The sequence below is a fragment of the Ambystoma mexicanum genome, chromosome 1p, assembly GCF_040938575.1.
Source record: "Ambystoma mexicanum isolate Mex_15411 chromosome 1p, UKY_AmexF1_1, whole genome shotgun sequence".
In the NCBI taxonomy this organism is placed as follows: domain Eukaryota; kingdom Metazoa; phylum Chordata; class Amphibia; order Caudata; family Ambystomatidae; genus Ambystoma; species Ambystoma mexicanum.
The window spans coordinates 1,106,315,386-1,106,332,547 of record NC_090921.1 but is presented as its reverse complement, the minus strand read 5'-3'; the positions used below and the strand labels follow the sequence as shown (position 1 = coordinate 1,106,332,547).

Below are 17,162 nucleotides of genomic sequence, written 5' to 3'. Positions count from 1 at the left end.
GATTGTGGGGGGGAACGTGGGAAGGATTTTCCCTGAAAGGAGCGGCAAGAGCTACGCCTCGCAGCTGGTAGGGTCTTTGAGTAATTTGGCTCAGAGACTTCAAGGTTTCGTGTTCTGTTTTAACTGTCTCCAAGGCCTCGTCCACTGCCTTCCAAAACAGGTTAGTCTCTTCCACTGGCTTATTAATTAGGGATGTTTCAGGTTTAAATCCCACATTTTTTAGCCATGAGTGCCTTTTAGGTAGGGCCATGTTCGTCCCGCTGTTTCTGCAGCTTCCAGGGTGTTTTTGAGGATGTTCTGATTAACCTGCCTCCCTTCTGACACAACCGCCAGAAGGCGTGATCGTGTTGGCTCCTGGAGCAAATTACATTGGACATCGCTATAATTAGCCAGCAATGTGGCGTTAGCTATCCGAGTGGAATAGGCTGCTGATGTTGTAATGCGCTTCCCAAGGGCATATAACTTCTTGCAATCCTTGTCTGGAAGCACCTCGGCCGTAGACAAGGTTACTCCGGCTCCCTTACTTGTAGTTGTGACTACTAGGGAGTCAGGAGTGGCATGTCCCCGGATATATAGCGGGTCTGTTGGAGAGGGGCGAAAGAGCTTTTCGACTCGTGGATTTACTGCTCTTGTTTGTTGATGGAGTTAACAAAGAGGGAGCGATGTGCCTTTTGATAGAATTGAATAGTGGTATTGCCTAGACTTGTGGGTGGTTTTTCCTTTAAAATGTCCTCCACAAAGTCGGTGTCTTGTACAGCCTCGAGTGGCAATCTTTAGATGTTAGCTGATTTTTTTTAAGAATAGCATAGGTAGTTCCTATACTAACTTTTGGAGCCGAGGTTAGTTGGCATATTAGCGAGCAAATCTGGAACTCCTTAGAAGGGCGTTTTTGGCGCTATGTCCTCCACTTACCACAATGTGTTTCAATGATATCCCTACAAGATGAATTGTCACTGAATTCTTTATATAGCTATGTGATTTGGAAATCAATCACATTAATGCAAAAAATGTCTGTTGAGAATCCAATGCCCGCCTATCAAATATTCAACAAAACCTATGTTGACAACAATGTTACCCTATTAGACATGTGGCATCTCAGAGTATAAGCCTGGGTCGATGCTGCAGGAATCTGAGTTTGACCTTCTCATTAGACCACAACATGCAAAAAAGAAATTTCATTCTTAGGGTTGGAGCGTCAACCTAGACAAACAGGAAAAATTGTCCTCTACAAACTGGTCGAGCATTGGACAAAAAAAGTTAAACATTCAGTCGCATTATCTAATGCATTCTCCATCTCGCTACCATCCTGACAATTCCTAAGATTTCGATTGAACATCTTGAAATCTAAGGAAACTCTGGCAACGAAAAGACAAACTGGTAAAAGACAATCTGTGTCGTTTTTGCTCATTGGCAGTTGAATGATTGAAACACTTAGTTATTGAGTGTGAGAAAACCAGTGCCTTGCATTCTGTACACCTTAGTCAATTTGCTCCTCTTCATGATATGACCGCTTGGTGGCATAAGATTTCATCCGGTACAAATGTAAAACATTTTGGTGCAATTGTGAACTATCTAGATGCACTTTTAAAATGTCCGCTTGAGCAGTGATCCCCATCCTTCTCTTGTCTGTGTTTTGGAAGAAACGAATTGGGAAAAGAATTGATCCTTTTCATGCTCTGTACAAACTGGTTGATGTGTTCTTTCTCTTGTTTTTGTGCATCTAACTCCTAAACCTTCCCCGGTCTTTGAGGTGGTGAGGAGGGAGGATCTATACACAGGGTGTCTGGATCTGGGGTAGTGGCCGGTGACAGCCATGATGCCTCACCTACCGGTTGTTCATCACCCCAGCCTGGAGACTGGTCTACAGTCTCGTCAAAGGGAGATCATAGGGGTCCTGATGGATTTCCTATGGTTAAGTTAGGTCAAACACCTCATCATGTGGGAATTGACTGGAAGTCTTTTGAACTTTTGACAAAGTAGGGTAAGCGTCTTCCTCTCTTGCCCTCTTTGGGGTGATAAATCTTTCAGAAAAATCTACAAACTTGGAAAGCTTGTTCATGTATCCCTCAAACCTATCTCTGGTCCATAGAGATGAACCAGAAGGGTGTGTAGGGGGAAAGCGCTCTCGAGTATTTGGGTCTCTAGGCGGTCGAGATTGGTCAGCCAGTGGACTAGGGTCTCTAGGCGGTGGAAATGTGTCTGCCAGTGTCTTAGATGGAGGCTGGGACCCATCCGAATATTCTTCTCGACCTTCTCGCTGTGTCCTTTGGCCCATTTGCTGCCAAGCTGATGTTGGCCAGACTCTTTCGGATCTCTGGCGTTTCTGGGAGTGATTTCGATGGGTCTAACGGCTTTGACGCAGTTTTCTGAGGCACCGAAACCTTTGGCACCAACGCGCTCTTATGAGGCATCTCTTATGATGTTTGGTGCCAACGCCCTTTTGGCTTGGATACCCGGGCGCATGCCATATAGACGGTTGCGGGGAGGGCGGCTGATCATGGGGATCAGCAGGTTCCGTTGAGAGTTTCTGCGTTCCCGCTGGCGTCTGTGGCCATCCTGATGAGTTTGTCGAGGAGGCTCGGGGAGGTTCTGTTTTTTTCCCTTACATGTTGTGTGTGTCTCCTTGTGGCAGGGTGTTGTCTCCCCATAGCAGAACAGGTAGCCTGCCTGCCAGTGCCAGCGAAGTACATCTCAGAACTTGCCTGTTCCGCAGAGAGGTCAATGGCCTCCGCATCGAAGCCATGGCCGTCACTTACATCCTCGTCACTCAAGGCAGCTGTGCCGTCGGGGGAGCTACCTTCGGCCTGCTGCATGGAGTAGGCCGCCCACCGCTTTGTCTGCCGTTCTTTTATCATCTTCGGACATACAAGTTGTCGGGACTTGCAAGACTGCTCATTGTGATCTCGAGGTAGACACTTATTACACCTCTGGTTTGTGTCTTTCCATAGATATTTGCAGTTGGAAAGAGGGCAACATTTAAAAGGAGTCCTGTCCCCATAGCTCAGGTTAAAAGCGACAGCAAAACCAGAAGGAAAAAGAGAGGGAAGAAGGAAATGCATTCTACAAAAAAACAGAACCCTGGGCCCCACTTTCCCTACTGTGTAGGCCTGGCTGGAGTGCTGAGGCCACGCGGTCAACCGAAGCACCAGCCGCCGAAATCTGCAGCCGTCTTCAGCGTTGGTTCAGGAGTAGTCGTCGATGAAGTGATGAATATTTATCGACCAACGGTCGTGGACAATAAAATGGAACATTTACGAGCTCCGCATAAGGCAACCAGCTAGCTGGGTGGAAAAAAACAATCTGAGGGACCTCGACGTGTGAGGGATTTTGGGCACACTACACGTCACGTTAGGGATTGAGTTACAAGCACGCCCATGTAGACGTCCCCTTTCGATCATCGAAAGACAAGATGCAATACACCGCGACTACTACTAGATGTCGGACTATATGCACAGCATGTGATTCCAAGCAGATTCACAAGCATCAGAAATAATTTTATATATAAGTGTAAGAGTTGCTTTGTTGTGCATGTCCAAGGTTCAATGTACTTCCCTACAGCTCCCAACTTCCTCTTAAGATAAACTGCTCTGCGACTGTACCAAGGTCCTGAGTTATTACAGACCGATACTAAGAGTTGGAGATCTACAAACCACTTGATAGCTTAGTAAAGTCTTACTGCCAGCAGGATTTTAGGAAAACTCCCCTGACAGCGAGGTAGCCCAGGAAAGAGATGGTAAGAAACAGTCTCTCAGTACTTTGTAGTATAATGGACAAGTCAGTTCCCCATAAGAATGAACAAACAAGCATAAAGAAAGGGTGTCCGATAGAAGTCTATGGGAGGAAAGCTGCAAAAACGAAATCTTTCTCAACAGGGATCCTCTCCCGATTGGTAGCACTGCTCTTGGGTACCCAATTAGTCCCTGAGAGAACCTTGGAGCGGTGGGCGGTGAGAGTGAGTTGGGGGGGGGGGCATGGTGGAGCGAGGAGTCTGAAGAAAGGAACTCTGCAGCTCAGTTTAGTCCTTGGGGAAACCTCAGAGAAGATCCCAGTGTAAGAAAGCTTGAAGGTCAGGGGAGGTTCCCTAGAGCAGGCCAAGAAAGTGTCTCTTGGCTGGCGTGCCCGAAATCCATGACGGGCGCCGGGGGATGGCGAGGCAGTGGGGGGGCATGTAAATGATCCACTAATGTGCCATTCAAACATGCCAGAAAAGCCATTGCATAAAACGTAGCTTCCCATGCATGATCTAAGCACAGACACTCAATGGGGAATGTGTATGAATCCTTGGGGGGAAAAAGCGCTAGAACATACAGAGCTTATACCCACACTCATCGAGCATAATCGTGGGAGGTCAAAAAGAATATTTGTGTCCTTGCGCACAGTCCCTATCTCCATCTCCAGTCCAAACCTGCGCAGAAAAAAGGACTGACATTTAGGGAGCAAAGCAGGCATAAGCAAGGTCCCTTGCCCTAGGCAACATATGGCACGTACCCTGCTGCATTAGATTTTTGCATTAATCATGCAAAACAGCAAGGTACAGTTCCACTTTAGGGGGGACTTCCCATAAGTATGCAGGAGAAGGGAAAAAGAACCTAGAACTACTTATGAAAATCATGAACTGCTGAAGGGCACACAAATGGAATATATTAGTGAGGTATTCAAACCAGCAATGAGGGACTTTCGTTTGTACAGGTAAAAAATATGCAAGTGTTTCATGATAGACAGCTTCATTGTTAAATAGTACAAGCAACAAGTTTAAGACTACCTTTCATTTCGTACATGCGCGGACCTCGGTCGTGCTGCATTAGCTCTCTGCAGTCCTGTGAAAGACGATTCCTTCTGGCTGAGACATATTTGTGGCCCCCTGAGTCGATAGCGATCTGGAACTCATCTTTATTGAACTCTCGCAGCTTCTCTCGCCCCCTACTGCACAAGTGAAGCATTAGATCAATGAAAACCTTGTGTTGGAGACCAGCCGGTGTGTTAATATCACAGCTCTCATACAGTTTCTTGAAGTCTTCTTTGCTTAAGGGTTCTTTGTGCTGAACGTAGGCCCGGCCTTCACTTTTCATCCTAGCCAACATTGCAGCCATTGTGGTGTTTGCATCCCTGAAAGCTGGATCATGCAGAATATCAATGCCTTTCAGTTGGGCAAAATGTCTTTGGAGGCCATATCGGAAAGAGGTGATTGATTTTTTGGCATAGTAGTCACCATTGGGTTTACGCATTCCAGCATAAAACATGCACAGGATGCGATTCAATTGGTTCTTGTTGTACTGCTCTACCTGTTTTAAGTCCAGGTGACGTGCCCTGAGATAATATTTAAAAATTGCCAGAGAGGTTTTGATGAGTATCTGGGTGTTTTTTGCTTCCTTCTCTTCAACGATGGGTCGTTCATTTGCAAACATCTGTTGTAAACGGGCTCCCGACACTATTAAATGAGGAAACAAGAGCAGAATATTATGAATTTGAAAAATCTAAACTAAATTCCACACAATATTTAGAAGAACACATTATTTACCTCTGGTAATATTATTTCAGATTGATATTGATACGTTCTGAATCCAGTCCAAAAACAGTCTGCTTCAGAGTCCAGAAGCAGTCTGCTTCAGAGTCCAGAAGCAGTCTGCTTCAGAGTCCAGAAGCAGTCTGCTTCAGGAGGTTTTTCTCTCACCACTACGTGGCACTGTGTTGCTCCAAGTCCGGTCTTGTCATGACTGTTTAGCACAGCCTTGTGCAGAAGGTCATGCCACACATATATAAACACTCAGAGCCGCTGGTAGACTTTTTACAGTTCTGCCTTTGACCTGGCGTACCCAAGAATTGTCATAACTGTAGTATGTTCATCTCTCGACAGTTTACGGGAAAATGAATTTGAAAAATGTTACAGAGAAGCATTTGTAGTCATATTTACGTGGAAAGAGCATGGGTAATAACGAATCAGTGGGAGGTATTAACATATCCATTGGAAGAACAAGTTACTTACCAACTAGTAACGTTCTTTCGATTGGATGTTCCTCGAACGTATTCCTCATCTTAGATCTATTCCATCCAGCTTTGCTGCTCTTCGGAATTTTTTTTGGCAGAGGGCGCCATGCGTCGATGTCGTCGAGTCAATGGTCCCTCGAAGGCCTCCTTCGAGGGGGACGTCATCGGGTGTATAAGTAGCACGCGCGGCGCCCGTTGGCCTCAGTTCTGTTTTTCCCCCTTTTTATCTTTGATCTTGTACTGTGTAGATTGTGCCGGCAGACAGGTATGAGCCTTGCGAGATTTGAGATTGCAATAACCGGAAAAATCTACAGAGGGGTAGGCTGGGAGGGCGAAGAGGAATACGTTGGAGGAACATCCAATCGAAAGAACGTTACCAGTTGGTAAGTACCTTGTTCTTCGAGTGGATTGTGTCCTCCAACGTATTCCTCATCTTAGATAGACTCCCAAAGCAGTATGGACAATTCCTTTGGAGGGGGGGTAGATTTTTCGATACTCTTAGATGGCTGAGTATAGTGCTGCTTTTCCAAAAGTTAGCTCCCTAGACTGGGAAGCATCCAGGTTATAGAATTTTGAGAAGGTGTGTAGCGAAGACCAAGTTGCTGCTTCGCAAATGGATCTTATAGGAACACCTCTTTGAAGGGCCGTGGAGGAGGCGATGCCTCTGGTAGAATGAGCCCTTAACCCTCCCGGAGGGTCTTTTTGAGCTAGTCTGTAGCATTCTGAAATGCAAAGCACAATCCAGTGTGAAATTGTCCGTTTTGCCACCGATTGACCCAGTTTCCTTCCTGTGTAACCTATAAACAGCTATTTGTCCACTCCAAGTCTGGAAAGTCTAGAGAAGTAAAAGAAGCTCTTTTCGGATCCAACCTGTGTAATCTTTCCTCCTCCTTTGAAGGATGGGGTGGAGGATAGAATGCGGGTAAGACAATTTTCTGACAAATGAAAATCAGATATTACTTTTCGGTAAAAATTATGGTTTTACCCTCAACACAACTCTGTCCTTATGGAACACAGTATAGGGTGGCCCAGAAGACAGTGCCTGCAATTCGCTCTCTCTTCTTGCTGATGTTAGAGCAACCAAGAAGGCTGTTTTCCACGTTAGTAATCTTAATGGACATGTGCGCATAGGCTCAAAAGGAGCACACATTAAGAATTTTAGGACTAAATCTAGATCCCAGATCGGTACTTGAAATGGGTAAGGAGGAGCATTCTTCCGATGAGCACTTGAAAATGGAAAGCGCCGCAAGGTAACCTTTTATTGTTCCAATATTCAGACCTCTATGTGCTAGGGTCAGAAGGAAAGATAATACTTCCGGAATAGAACATAGAAAAGGATCGACATTCTTTTCTCTGCACCAGTTGCAAAACTTTTTCTAACAGCAATGATATAGAGATTTTGTTGCTGGCCTTCTTGCCGAAAGCAACACCTCCATAACGTCATCTGGAAGGTTCCAATCCCTGTATCTCAGCCTTTCAGATACCAAGCATGAAGGTTGAGCGTTTTGACCTCTGGATGGAGAACCTGACCTTCCATTTGAGAGAGAAGGTTCTCTCTCTTAGGAAGACGTACTGGAGGACAGATGAACATGTCTAGAAGGTCTGAGTACCACGTTCTCCTGGCCCAATCGGGGCCAATTAGGATCATGCGGCACCGAAACCTTCTCAGCCTCCTGATGACCTGAGGAATGACGGGAATCCGAGGGGACCCGTACAATAGTGGGAAATTCTACTCCACCACGAACGCATCCCCCAGGGCTCCTCTCGGGGGAAATTCCCTTGAGCAATACCTTTTGCATTTTTGGTTGATTCCGGTTGCAAACAGGTCTACTTGAGGGGTTCCCCAGAGGGCAAAGATCTTTTAAATGACTTCATGAGCCAGTTCCCATTCATGGGATACCGTGCTCTGCCTGCTCAGAGCATCTGCCATCATATTCTCTTCCCCAGCTAGATAAATTGCTGTTAGAGATTCCCTCCTGAATTGCCCAATACCAGAGCTGCATTGCCTCTCTGCACAGGGGTAGTGACCCCCCCACCTCCTCTTTTGTTTAGGAAGTGCATGGCCACTGTGTTGTCCTTCATGATCAGGACATTCTTTCCCATGACAGATGGCAGGAAGGTCTTCAGCGCTAGTCCGATTGCCTTAGGATTGATAGTCCTAAAAGGTTGATATGTAGTTTGGACTCCGATGGAGACCAACGACCGGCGATTGTCAAATCGTTGGCATGAGCTACCCACCCCAGGAGTGAGGCGTCCGTCACTACTGTGATCTCCGGCCATGGTTGCCAAAAAGGTTCTCCTTTTAGGATGTTCTCTGTACAGATCCACCATAGAAGGTCTTGTCTGACCTTGTTCGGAATCCGAAGAATATCTGTCATTTGACCCGAGAACTGGGACCACTGAGTCTTTAGGGCCCATTGAAGGGATCTCATCCTCAAGCGTGCCTCTGGCACCAGAAAGATGCAGGATGCCATGAGGCCTAGCAACCTTAAAAAGTCGTAAGTCTGGAGATTTTGGGCATTTTGGAATTTGGAAACCATCTGAAGAATGTCTTAAGCCCTTGACTTGGGAGGTGAGCTCTTTCCCAAGGACGTGTCTAATACAGCTCCTATGTACTGAAGCTGTTGGGAAGGCGTCATCTGTGACTTCTTGAAATTGAGGGAGAAGCCCAGTTTGTGGAAGAAATGGCATGTGACTTTCAGATGATCTAGTGCTTGCTCAGCAGAGCACGCTCTGATCAACCAATCGTCCAGGTAGGGGTAGACATGAATCCCCCCTCTCCTGAGGTGCGCTGCCACCACCACCATTAACTTGGTGAAGACCCTTGGGGCGGAGGTCAACCCGAATGGCAGGACTCGAAACTGATAGTGTGAGTCGCCAATTACGAACCTCAGGTATTTTCTGTGTTTCAGATGAATCGGCACATGAAAATAAGCATCCTGGAGGTCCAATGACACCAACCAGTCCTGGAGTTGAAGGGCCTGAAGGATCTGAGAAAGGGTAACCATCTTGAACTTGTCCTTCCTGAGGAACTTGTTCAAGTTTAAGTCTAAGATGGGTCTCAATCCTCCGTCCGTTTTGGGGATCAGAAAATACGGGGAGTACCAACCCTTGTTCCTCTCCGCTGCAGGTACTGGTTCTATAGCTCCTTTCTCCAGCAGGGTTAGAATTTCCTGCTGTAGGAGCGGGTTTGAAAGTTTCAACGGGTGTCTCCCTGGTGGATTGCTTTGAGGTTGCTTTAGAAAAGGAAGGCAATAGCCTTGGGCTATTATTTCTAGAGCCCAAACATCTGAAGTAATGGCTCCCCATTCTTGCAGATGCTGCGACAGCCTGCCTCCTACAGGTGTTTTGTGGTGCACGTCCTCAAAGTGGTTTTGTGGCGGATGTTGCAGCTGCTGATGGCAAAGAGGCTGCAGCTGGAGCTGGCTTAGCACGTTTTCCTCGTCCACCAGGAGTGGCCTTTCTTTGGCCCCTTTGACTGGACATTCCTCTCGTCTTCCCGTATGAGGTGTAATAACGATAGGATCGTCCCCTCCATGATTGCACTTGCGCACGAAACGGCTGAGGTTGCCTAATAGCAGCTCCTAAGGATTTTGCCGCTGCTTTTGAGGTCTGCAACCTCTCAAGGCTCTCGTCAGCCTTGTTGCCAAAAAGGTGAGACCCGTCAAAAGGCATGTTCAGGAGACAGTTCTGTACGTCCGGTGCAAAACCCGACTTCCGTAACCATGCAAACCTGCGCATTACCGTGCTAGTGCCCATGGACCAGCTTACACTATCTGCAGTGTCCAATCCAGATTGAAGGGATTCCTGCATGGCCTCCTTTCCATCTCTAACGATGGCTAGGAAACCTTCCCTTTCTTCCCCTTCTGATATGTGCTCCGCCGCCATTGCAATGCACTCCCATAGAGTGCACAAAAATGTTGCCAAGGCACATGTGGAGTTGGCAGATTTTAATGCCATGCTCCCGGCTGAAAATACCTTCCGTGCCCAACCATCCACACGCTTATCGTCCCTGTCTGGAGGGATAGACGGGTACGCAAGTTTGTTGGAAGCTGTGGCTGCCTGTATGACCAAACTCTCTGGAGTTGGATGTTTTGACAGATAGCCGGGGTCGCTACTGGCTGGCCGGTATTTTGATGCAAGGAATTTATTTACCGGAGGAATAGAATCCGGAGTTTCCCAATTCTTGGCCACCCTGTTTTGTAAGGCTACATGAAAAGGTAGTACTGGGTCTTCAGTGGTACCATGGTCCAATATGTCTGTTAAATCGTTCTGGACGAATTGGGCTGGCGGTCTAGCCCATCCCAAGTAATCTACCACCTTGGTCATTAACTGACGGTAAGATGGACTGGCATGCTCTCCTGGATCTGGTCTACCGAAGCCATTCTCAGGAGAGGTGTCAATGCCACTTGCATTGTGTAAAGACTCCACCAAATCCCTCATTCTGCTTTCCTCTGAGATCAAGCATTTTGGGACATTTGGCGTGCCATACTCCAATCCAAAAGGTACATTTTCCTCCTCGGATCTCTACTGTTCCTCAAAAATTGAGGTCAAGGATTTGAAAAACTCCTTCCTAGTTAGAGGCTTGAAAACCTTGTCTGGGAAAGGAGGAGGAAGAGATGTAGTACCAGGCTCTGAAGGAATTACATGTCTTAACTTTTTCCTTCTCTTTTTCTGGCTGCCCTGGCTCGGTTGGAGCCTTTGGCGACAAGGGTTTTGGCGTCGCCGTCGATAAAGGCGTCGACGATGACATAGTGGTCGTCGACAGGGTCTGCTTCGAGGGCATCGAGGCGGCCTTCGACGGTTTCCCCTTCGAGGTGTGATAGGTCTCGGACGGCGTCAGTGACCTCGAGTGGTCGACTCGACTATTTATCGCTCGGCGTACTGGAAGGTTCCCTATCCTTCCTTTTACGATCACCCGGGCTAGAGGGCGTGCGAGTGTCGGAGCAATGAAGCTCCCGGCCAGCTTCCGAAGAAGGCGCGGACCGAGGCTTCGCCTTCTCAAACACCTCCATCATTTTGACCCTGAATGCTTCCCACTCTTCGGTAGACAAATATTTTGTGGGGCACTTCATTTTCGGAGACTCGTCTGACGAAGAGGTGGAGGGAGACCTATGGCGTTGTTTCTTCGACTTTTCGATGAAGGCGACGAGCGATGAGAATCGCTTCGGGATCTAGATCGATGCCCTTCGCGTCGAGGAGATTTTTCCCCATGGGGTCTCGACTCGACGCTAGAGGCTTTTCGATCCTTCCGACCTACCTGTAGCTTTCCTCGCCTTTCTCGCAAGGCCTTCTCCGTCATCGCCTGACACTTCGAACAGGCCTCCATGTCATGGCCTTCCCTGAGACACCACAAACACTCGCGGTGCGGGTCAGTGATCGACATTTTTGAGCCGCACGACTTGCATTTCTTAAAACCCGATCTCGGGGTCGTGGTCGGCGTCGATGACGAGGACAAAATTACTTCTCTATATATTATATTTCTTGACAGAACTCGAGGCGCGCCAAATGTCCGAAGCAACTGCAGAAAAACGGAACTGAAGCCAACGGGCGCCGCGTGTGCTACTTATACACCCGATGACGTCACCCTCGACGGAGGCCTTCGAGGGACCATCGACTTGACGACATCGACGCACGGCGCCCTCTGCCGAAAACATTTCCGAAGAGCAGCAAAGCTGGATGGAATACATCTAAGATGAGGAATACGTTGGAGGACACAATCCACTCGAAAGTACTTTACTAGAGGGAAGTAATTTCTTCTTCTAATGGACACATTCTTCCCACAGATTCCCAATCTTCTGAAAAGTCTCTCAAATCTACATGCAGAGAAAGAGGTGCGAGATCTGAAGTGAATGCCTGTGTCACAGACCGCTCAAGAACTACTAAAACTCTCAGACGATTCAAGGTTTTTTTTATAAAGGTTTCAATGGGCCCTGTGACGGACTGTCTCTCACTCGCTTATATCTAGAAAAGCATCTTCTCCCCAACTCAGGGCCCCTTGCCAAAGTTAGTGGGTATTGACCCCTACTGCCAAACTCTATCTTATTCTGAAAGCGTGGACCGAAACGCAAGATGCCTTCTATATCTAAACGTACTCAGACTTCCTAGACTGTCCCTACACTATCGAGGGTAGGGGGTAGTTGGTAATTATTAGGGAGATTTATCATTATTGTGTTTCATCCCCTCTCCTAGTGAGACCCCCCCAGCACCTTTTTCTTACAATCACGAATGAGTGGAGCCATTTTCCACCCATTCATTCTTTTGGGCTGTGTCTTTTGGAACTCTATCCTTTGTATTATAACTGTACTATGGAGTCGGTCTGCTCCATAGCTCTTAAAGGCATCTGTGTTTTACTACTGCAGCACACTGCTCCTTATGGGCATTGTTGCTGGGGACTCTGAGGTCCTCCTTGAAGATTTGTTTTCTATATCCAACTACAATTCTTAAGTATAGATACATAGTATCTCTCCCAAAACTCTCTAGTCCGAGTGATTGACACACCCCACCTTCAGTGGAGTGCCAAAGAGATACTTAGTATCCCCCTGCTCCTGTGACTTTTTAGTAACATAGGCAATCACGGGGGGAGGGGGGGAATAGGGGGGGTTTGTGTGTGTGTTCACCCCCCCCGCCTAGGCTCCAAAGTGTCTTGGCTGGCAGGAAGTGGGGGAGGAGTCTTGCGCCCACCCCCCCTTTCCTTTGTCAGAGTGCTTGAATAAGACCAGCTCCCACAGGGGGTCTGGATCCTGACTGGATAGCCAAACACCCCTTTCTGTAAAATGATGAGATTGCAGAGGAGTGTGTGCTGGAACTGTATGAAAGGTGAGGCTTCTGGAGTGTAAAGCAAGTCGACCACAGGAAACAGTACCCGAAGAAGAAGACGACCAGAGACACCTGCAGACCGTTTGCAAGACAGTGAAGCGGCCGCTGCTGTCCTGAGCCCGTTTTCTATGTGACAGAGGAGATCAGAAGAGGATGACTCCTTCCCTTTGGCTGGTGGGAACAACCAGTCCCAAGACAAACTTTGAACAAGAGATCCTAGGAGCTTCCAGAGCAGCAGAAGCCCAATACCAGGAGACTTGCTACCCATTTCGGAGAGGTGGAACTGAGAGAAGCCATGGAGCCAGTGGCAATTTGAAGGTTGGAGAATGCCAGTCTGAGACGCCTGAGGCCTGGCAAGGCAGACAACAGAGAAACCGTTGGAAGGATGAGGTGAGAAGAACCGTTGGACGTGGTGCATGACCACGGATGTACTGTGGTGGGTTAGGCACCCGTCTAACAAGGCCGAGGCCAGTGCAGCCAGGAGCGCTGAAAGCCCCCACCCCACCAGCGTCCAGCGGCCGCAGCACCCTGCAGAGACACCGAGAGCAGGACGAATGCAAAGCCTGAGACCTGGAAGCAAGAACGTGAAGAAATGTACCTGAGTGGGTGCCGACCCCCAAGCTCATGTAGAAAATCACTGTTGGGCCACAAGCTATTACGATTGTGAAAGTCAGAGCTGAGAACAACTCTGCAAAAAGCAGCTACTTCAAGTCTCAAGTGAGATAATCCAAGCTAGACAAAAAAGGTAAGTACCCCTTAGTCAGCACAGTACCTTAGGTTAGAAGAAGAAGATCCAGCTGGCTTCTCTTCTGGTTGCAGTGTTGCATTGTTAGGCAGAAACCTGTGCAGTTCCCTCTGGGACCACTGCAAAAGATTTAAGACTACAGGTGCTTGGCAGTAAACCCACTTGGTAGCAGTCTGTACCACACAGATTCACTTGGTAGCTGTGGCTGAGCAGTCAGACTTCCCTCAAGAAGAGTTAGGCAGTATACAGAGTATTCACAATAGGTCAAGAGAACACAGTAGAACAAGTAAACGCTGACCAGGGCTTGGTGTAAAAGATATAATGATGTATTTAAAACCACATATAGAAAAACACACAGGCATTAATAGTAAGCAATTCAAAAACACGGTCACTAAAAGATATACACTTCCTTAAAAGAATATTAGACAAGTCTTAAGTAAAGCCCCACTTATTTTCAGACAGCGGTGAGCGCTTAACGTAGATGGCACTCTAATAGTTTGTTTTTAAAAAGGGAGAGAAAAGCAGAGAATAAATTGAAACAGATCCTAACACTTTTACAAGAACATAACAAGAGAGGAAGGCAAAGTAAAACCGTGAATTCAGAGTCAGTAGGCCAGGTCCGCTTTAAGAGGATCAAAACGAAATGTGTCCAAGGTCACACGGTTGCAGTGCACAAATGTCTTGTAAAGGTTCAAAAAAGGAGTTGGACCAAAGAAAGGGAAAAGTTAGAGGGTCAGGGCGGCCAGCCCAGTCCAGAAGGTTAAGGGGTTATTATTACCTTGTAGCAATCTTTAGAAAGGGAGGCCTGGCGTACACGGTACCTTAAAGTGGTGAGAATACTCCAGCAGGGGCAGTTGTTCCTGGCAGCGGATGCAAGTCGGTGCATCGTCCGGGTGAAGAGAGGATCTCGTCGTGGAGGAAGACAGGAGTCCGTTGTACTGCCAGGGAAGAAACCAGCCGCAGAGTTTCTCAGGTACAAGGAGCGGTCCGTTGATTCGCGGTTCAGTGGTGAGTGGCTATCCGGCTGCTGGGGTGCTTAGCACGGGCAGTTCAACTACAAACCGGTCTGGGGTGCGAAGAAAGAAGGTAAAACTGGTTGTGCCCACCAGTCAGGGGAAGAAGCCTCTCCAGCCGGGAGATCTTCTCTGTTGTTGGGAAGTGGCAAGTCGGTTCCGCAGGGCTCCACCGGTGGTGTCGTCGTGCTAGGTCAGCTCAACTTCTCCCTCGTGGGATTCTCAGGTCCTGTGGCGACTTCTGAAGTTCCAGTCCCCAAAGCCCTGCTTTTATGCAGCATACCCCCCCCATTCACTCAGCCTAGCTGTCAATCAAACATGCTAAGTGGTGAGCCGGCTGGACCAATCACACAACAGTGCGACTTGAGTTACCAAGGTAACTCAGTCCAGGGTGCCTAAACCCCCTCCCACGCCCCCTGTGGTACCCAGACAGAGTGGCACCACTTTTGGAGGCTTCGGTGGAGAAACCCGCCAAAAAGTGGAACAAAGGGCTCGACTTGGGTTGGAGTCACAGAAGAGAACACAGACGCCATTTTAGAATCGAGTCCTGGCAAAAAATACCAAACGGCGAATTGATATTAATTAAATAAACCGGCGGTCTGTTCGAGGCTATGAGAATTAAATAATTAAAGTTGGTAGCCTCGAACAATGAGAAAATCCCATAGGAAAATATTTGCGGTCAAATATAAAAAGTAGTTTCCACTGCCACCAGACAAAACCGATCAGGGGGGACGGAGACGTGCCCCCTCGACTAACAGACCCCGGGGCAATCGAATTGCGCCGACCAGTACGTCCACAATTTGATGGTTTGTACTGGTTTCTGTTAATAATTTGGGACGAGTAAAGCCAATAGTGACTTTACATGCCCTGGGAGACAGTCAGTCCCAGGGTATGGAGTGTATGGTGGGGTGTCACTATGACACCCCTATGTTACTGCACGGAGGGTGCTGTGTAACACACATAAGAAAAATACATGAGACCCTATGGAGTAAAGGACCCCATAGCCCATAAAACACATTAACAGTCAAAGGAACACCATAAATCATGTCCAGAAGTGGGAGAAAAAGAGTCTCACTCTTGGCAGGAGAAAAAAACAAACTCCAGAAATCCAGCAAGGCTGCTGGGGGACTCACTAGGTTAGGAAATTCAGCCTAAAGAGAGAATTCTCCCTAACATGCATATCCTGGGTTCCTGGGCCTCAGTCGTGGCGACAAGAGGGAGGATGTATGGAGTACTCCTGCAGAATTGGGGTGATTTATACTGCGATGCAAATGTCTGAGGGAGAAATGACCGAAGATCATTTGCTCAAAATAACTTTTGGGCATTTCTCCCCTGAACATTCCCAATATACCCAAAACCCTACCCAAACCCCCACCCAAACCTCTAACACACCCCCACCCCCTTACTTACCTTGTCATCTGTTTCTCTATATCCCTACAACGCCGGTTCCACTTCACTTCCGTGATCAGGAATCGGCGCCGCAGGGCCCTTTTCTTTTTAGTTTTTTTGTCGGGTCAGCTGTGGGGGTGTCCGCCGCAACCCCCGCTCACTATACTGTATAGTATGGTGAGCGGAGTGTTGCGGGGGACACCCCTGTAGCCTTTTATTTTATTGGTCTGTGGGACAGCTGCAGGGGACACCCCTGCAACCCCTGCTCACAGTATAGTAAGCAGGGGTTGGGGGGGGACACCCCCTGCAGCCTTTGTTTCCTACCTACTACACCAAATGGATACTGCCAAATTTCCTACAAACATTCAGTCAGTAGGACATTTGGTAGTATCTATTTTCGGTAATTTGGTGGGGTAGGTAAATTGGATTCATTCATTATGGCCGAATCCCTCCTGCACTGCAGTTCGAAGGTAGTCAGCGGCTACAGGCTCTTTTCAGTTCAGCAGCACTTCGTGGTTTCAGCTACCGGCAAATAGCACCACTGCAGATCTTGGACACTTGATGGGCTTCCTTCACTCCTTGCGTCCAGCACTCTGGTGAGGTGACTGGAGCTTGGATCGTCCTGCTTTAGGAGGGTCCTCAGGATCTTCCTGGAGCTCTGGTCCAGTTTAAAGATGTTGCACTAGACTATGGATTTCTCAACCCCTTGGACTTGGTTACAGCAGAATCAAAACAAGTACAGCCAGTTGGGGAAGGTATTCCAGAAAAGTTTGTATTGGGTTTATTTGGTCGCACCAACCCAAGGGAAGAAGTCGTCCTTTCCGGAGCTTCTTTAGTCGAGCCGGGAAAAGCACTTTCAACACAGCAGCAGGGCTTCACCGGGAAGTTCAACGGTCCAGGAGGATGCAGCAAACTTCTCTTGATGTTTCGTCCAGTGGTCGACTCGGTCTTCACTCCTAGAAGCCTCGACTTTTATGCAGGTTTCTCCCATTCATGCACAGCCTAGCTGTCAATCACAGCAGGGTGGCTGTCCTCCAAGGACAGACAGCCAGCCAGCCAAGCACGACTGGGTACATTCAGGTTACCAAGGAGACTAAGGACAGGGAGTTTCGGGCATCTCCCTCGCTTTCTGCCCTGCCAGACACACTGGAGTCAGAGGTGGGTTTCAGTACGGAAGCCCACCAAAGGCAAAATGAACAAAGGGGTTAAAC

At 47.9% G+C, this 17,162-nt stretch overlaps 1 protein-coding gene across 7 annotated transcripts in view; it reads right to left on the bottom strand.

Annotated features, from left to right (window-relative positions):
• The window catches only part of LOC138448702 (uncharacterized), a 554,652-nt gene that overhangs the window by 124,616 nt on the left and 412,874 nt on the right, over positions 1-17,162 (bottom strand). For all 7 annotated transcript variants that reach the window (XM_069604718.1, XM_069604712.1, XM_069604715.1 and 4 more), the window contains one exon: positions 4,763-5,428. In XM_069604718.1, coding sequence (XP_069460819.1) covers positions 4,763-5,428 — 666 coding nt within the window. The remainder of the gene's footprint in view (positions 1-4,762; positions 5,429-17,162) is intronic.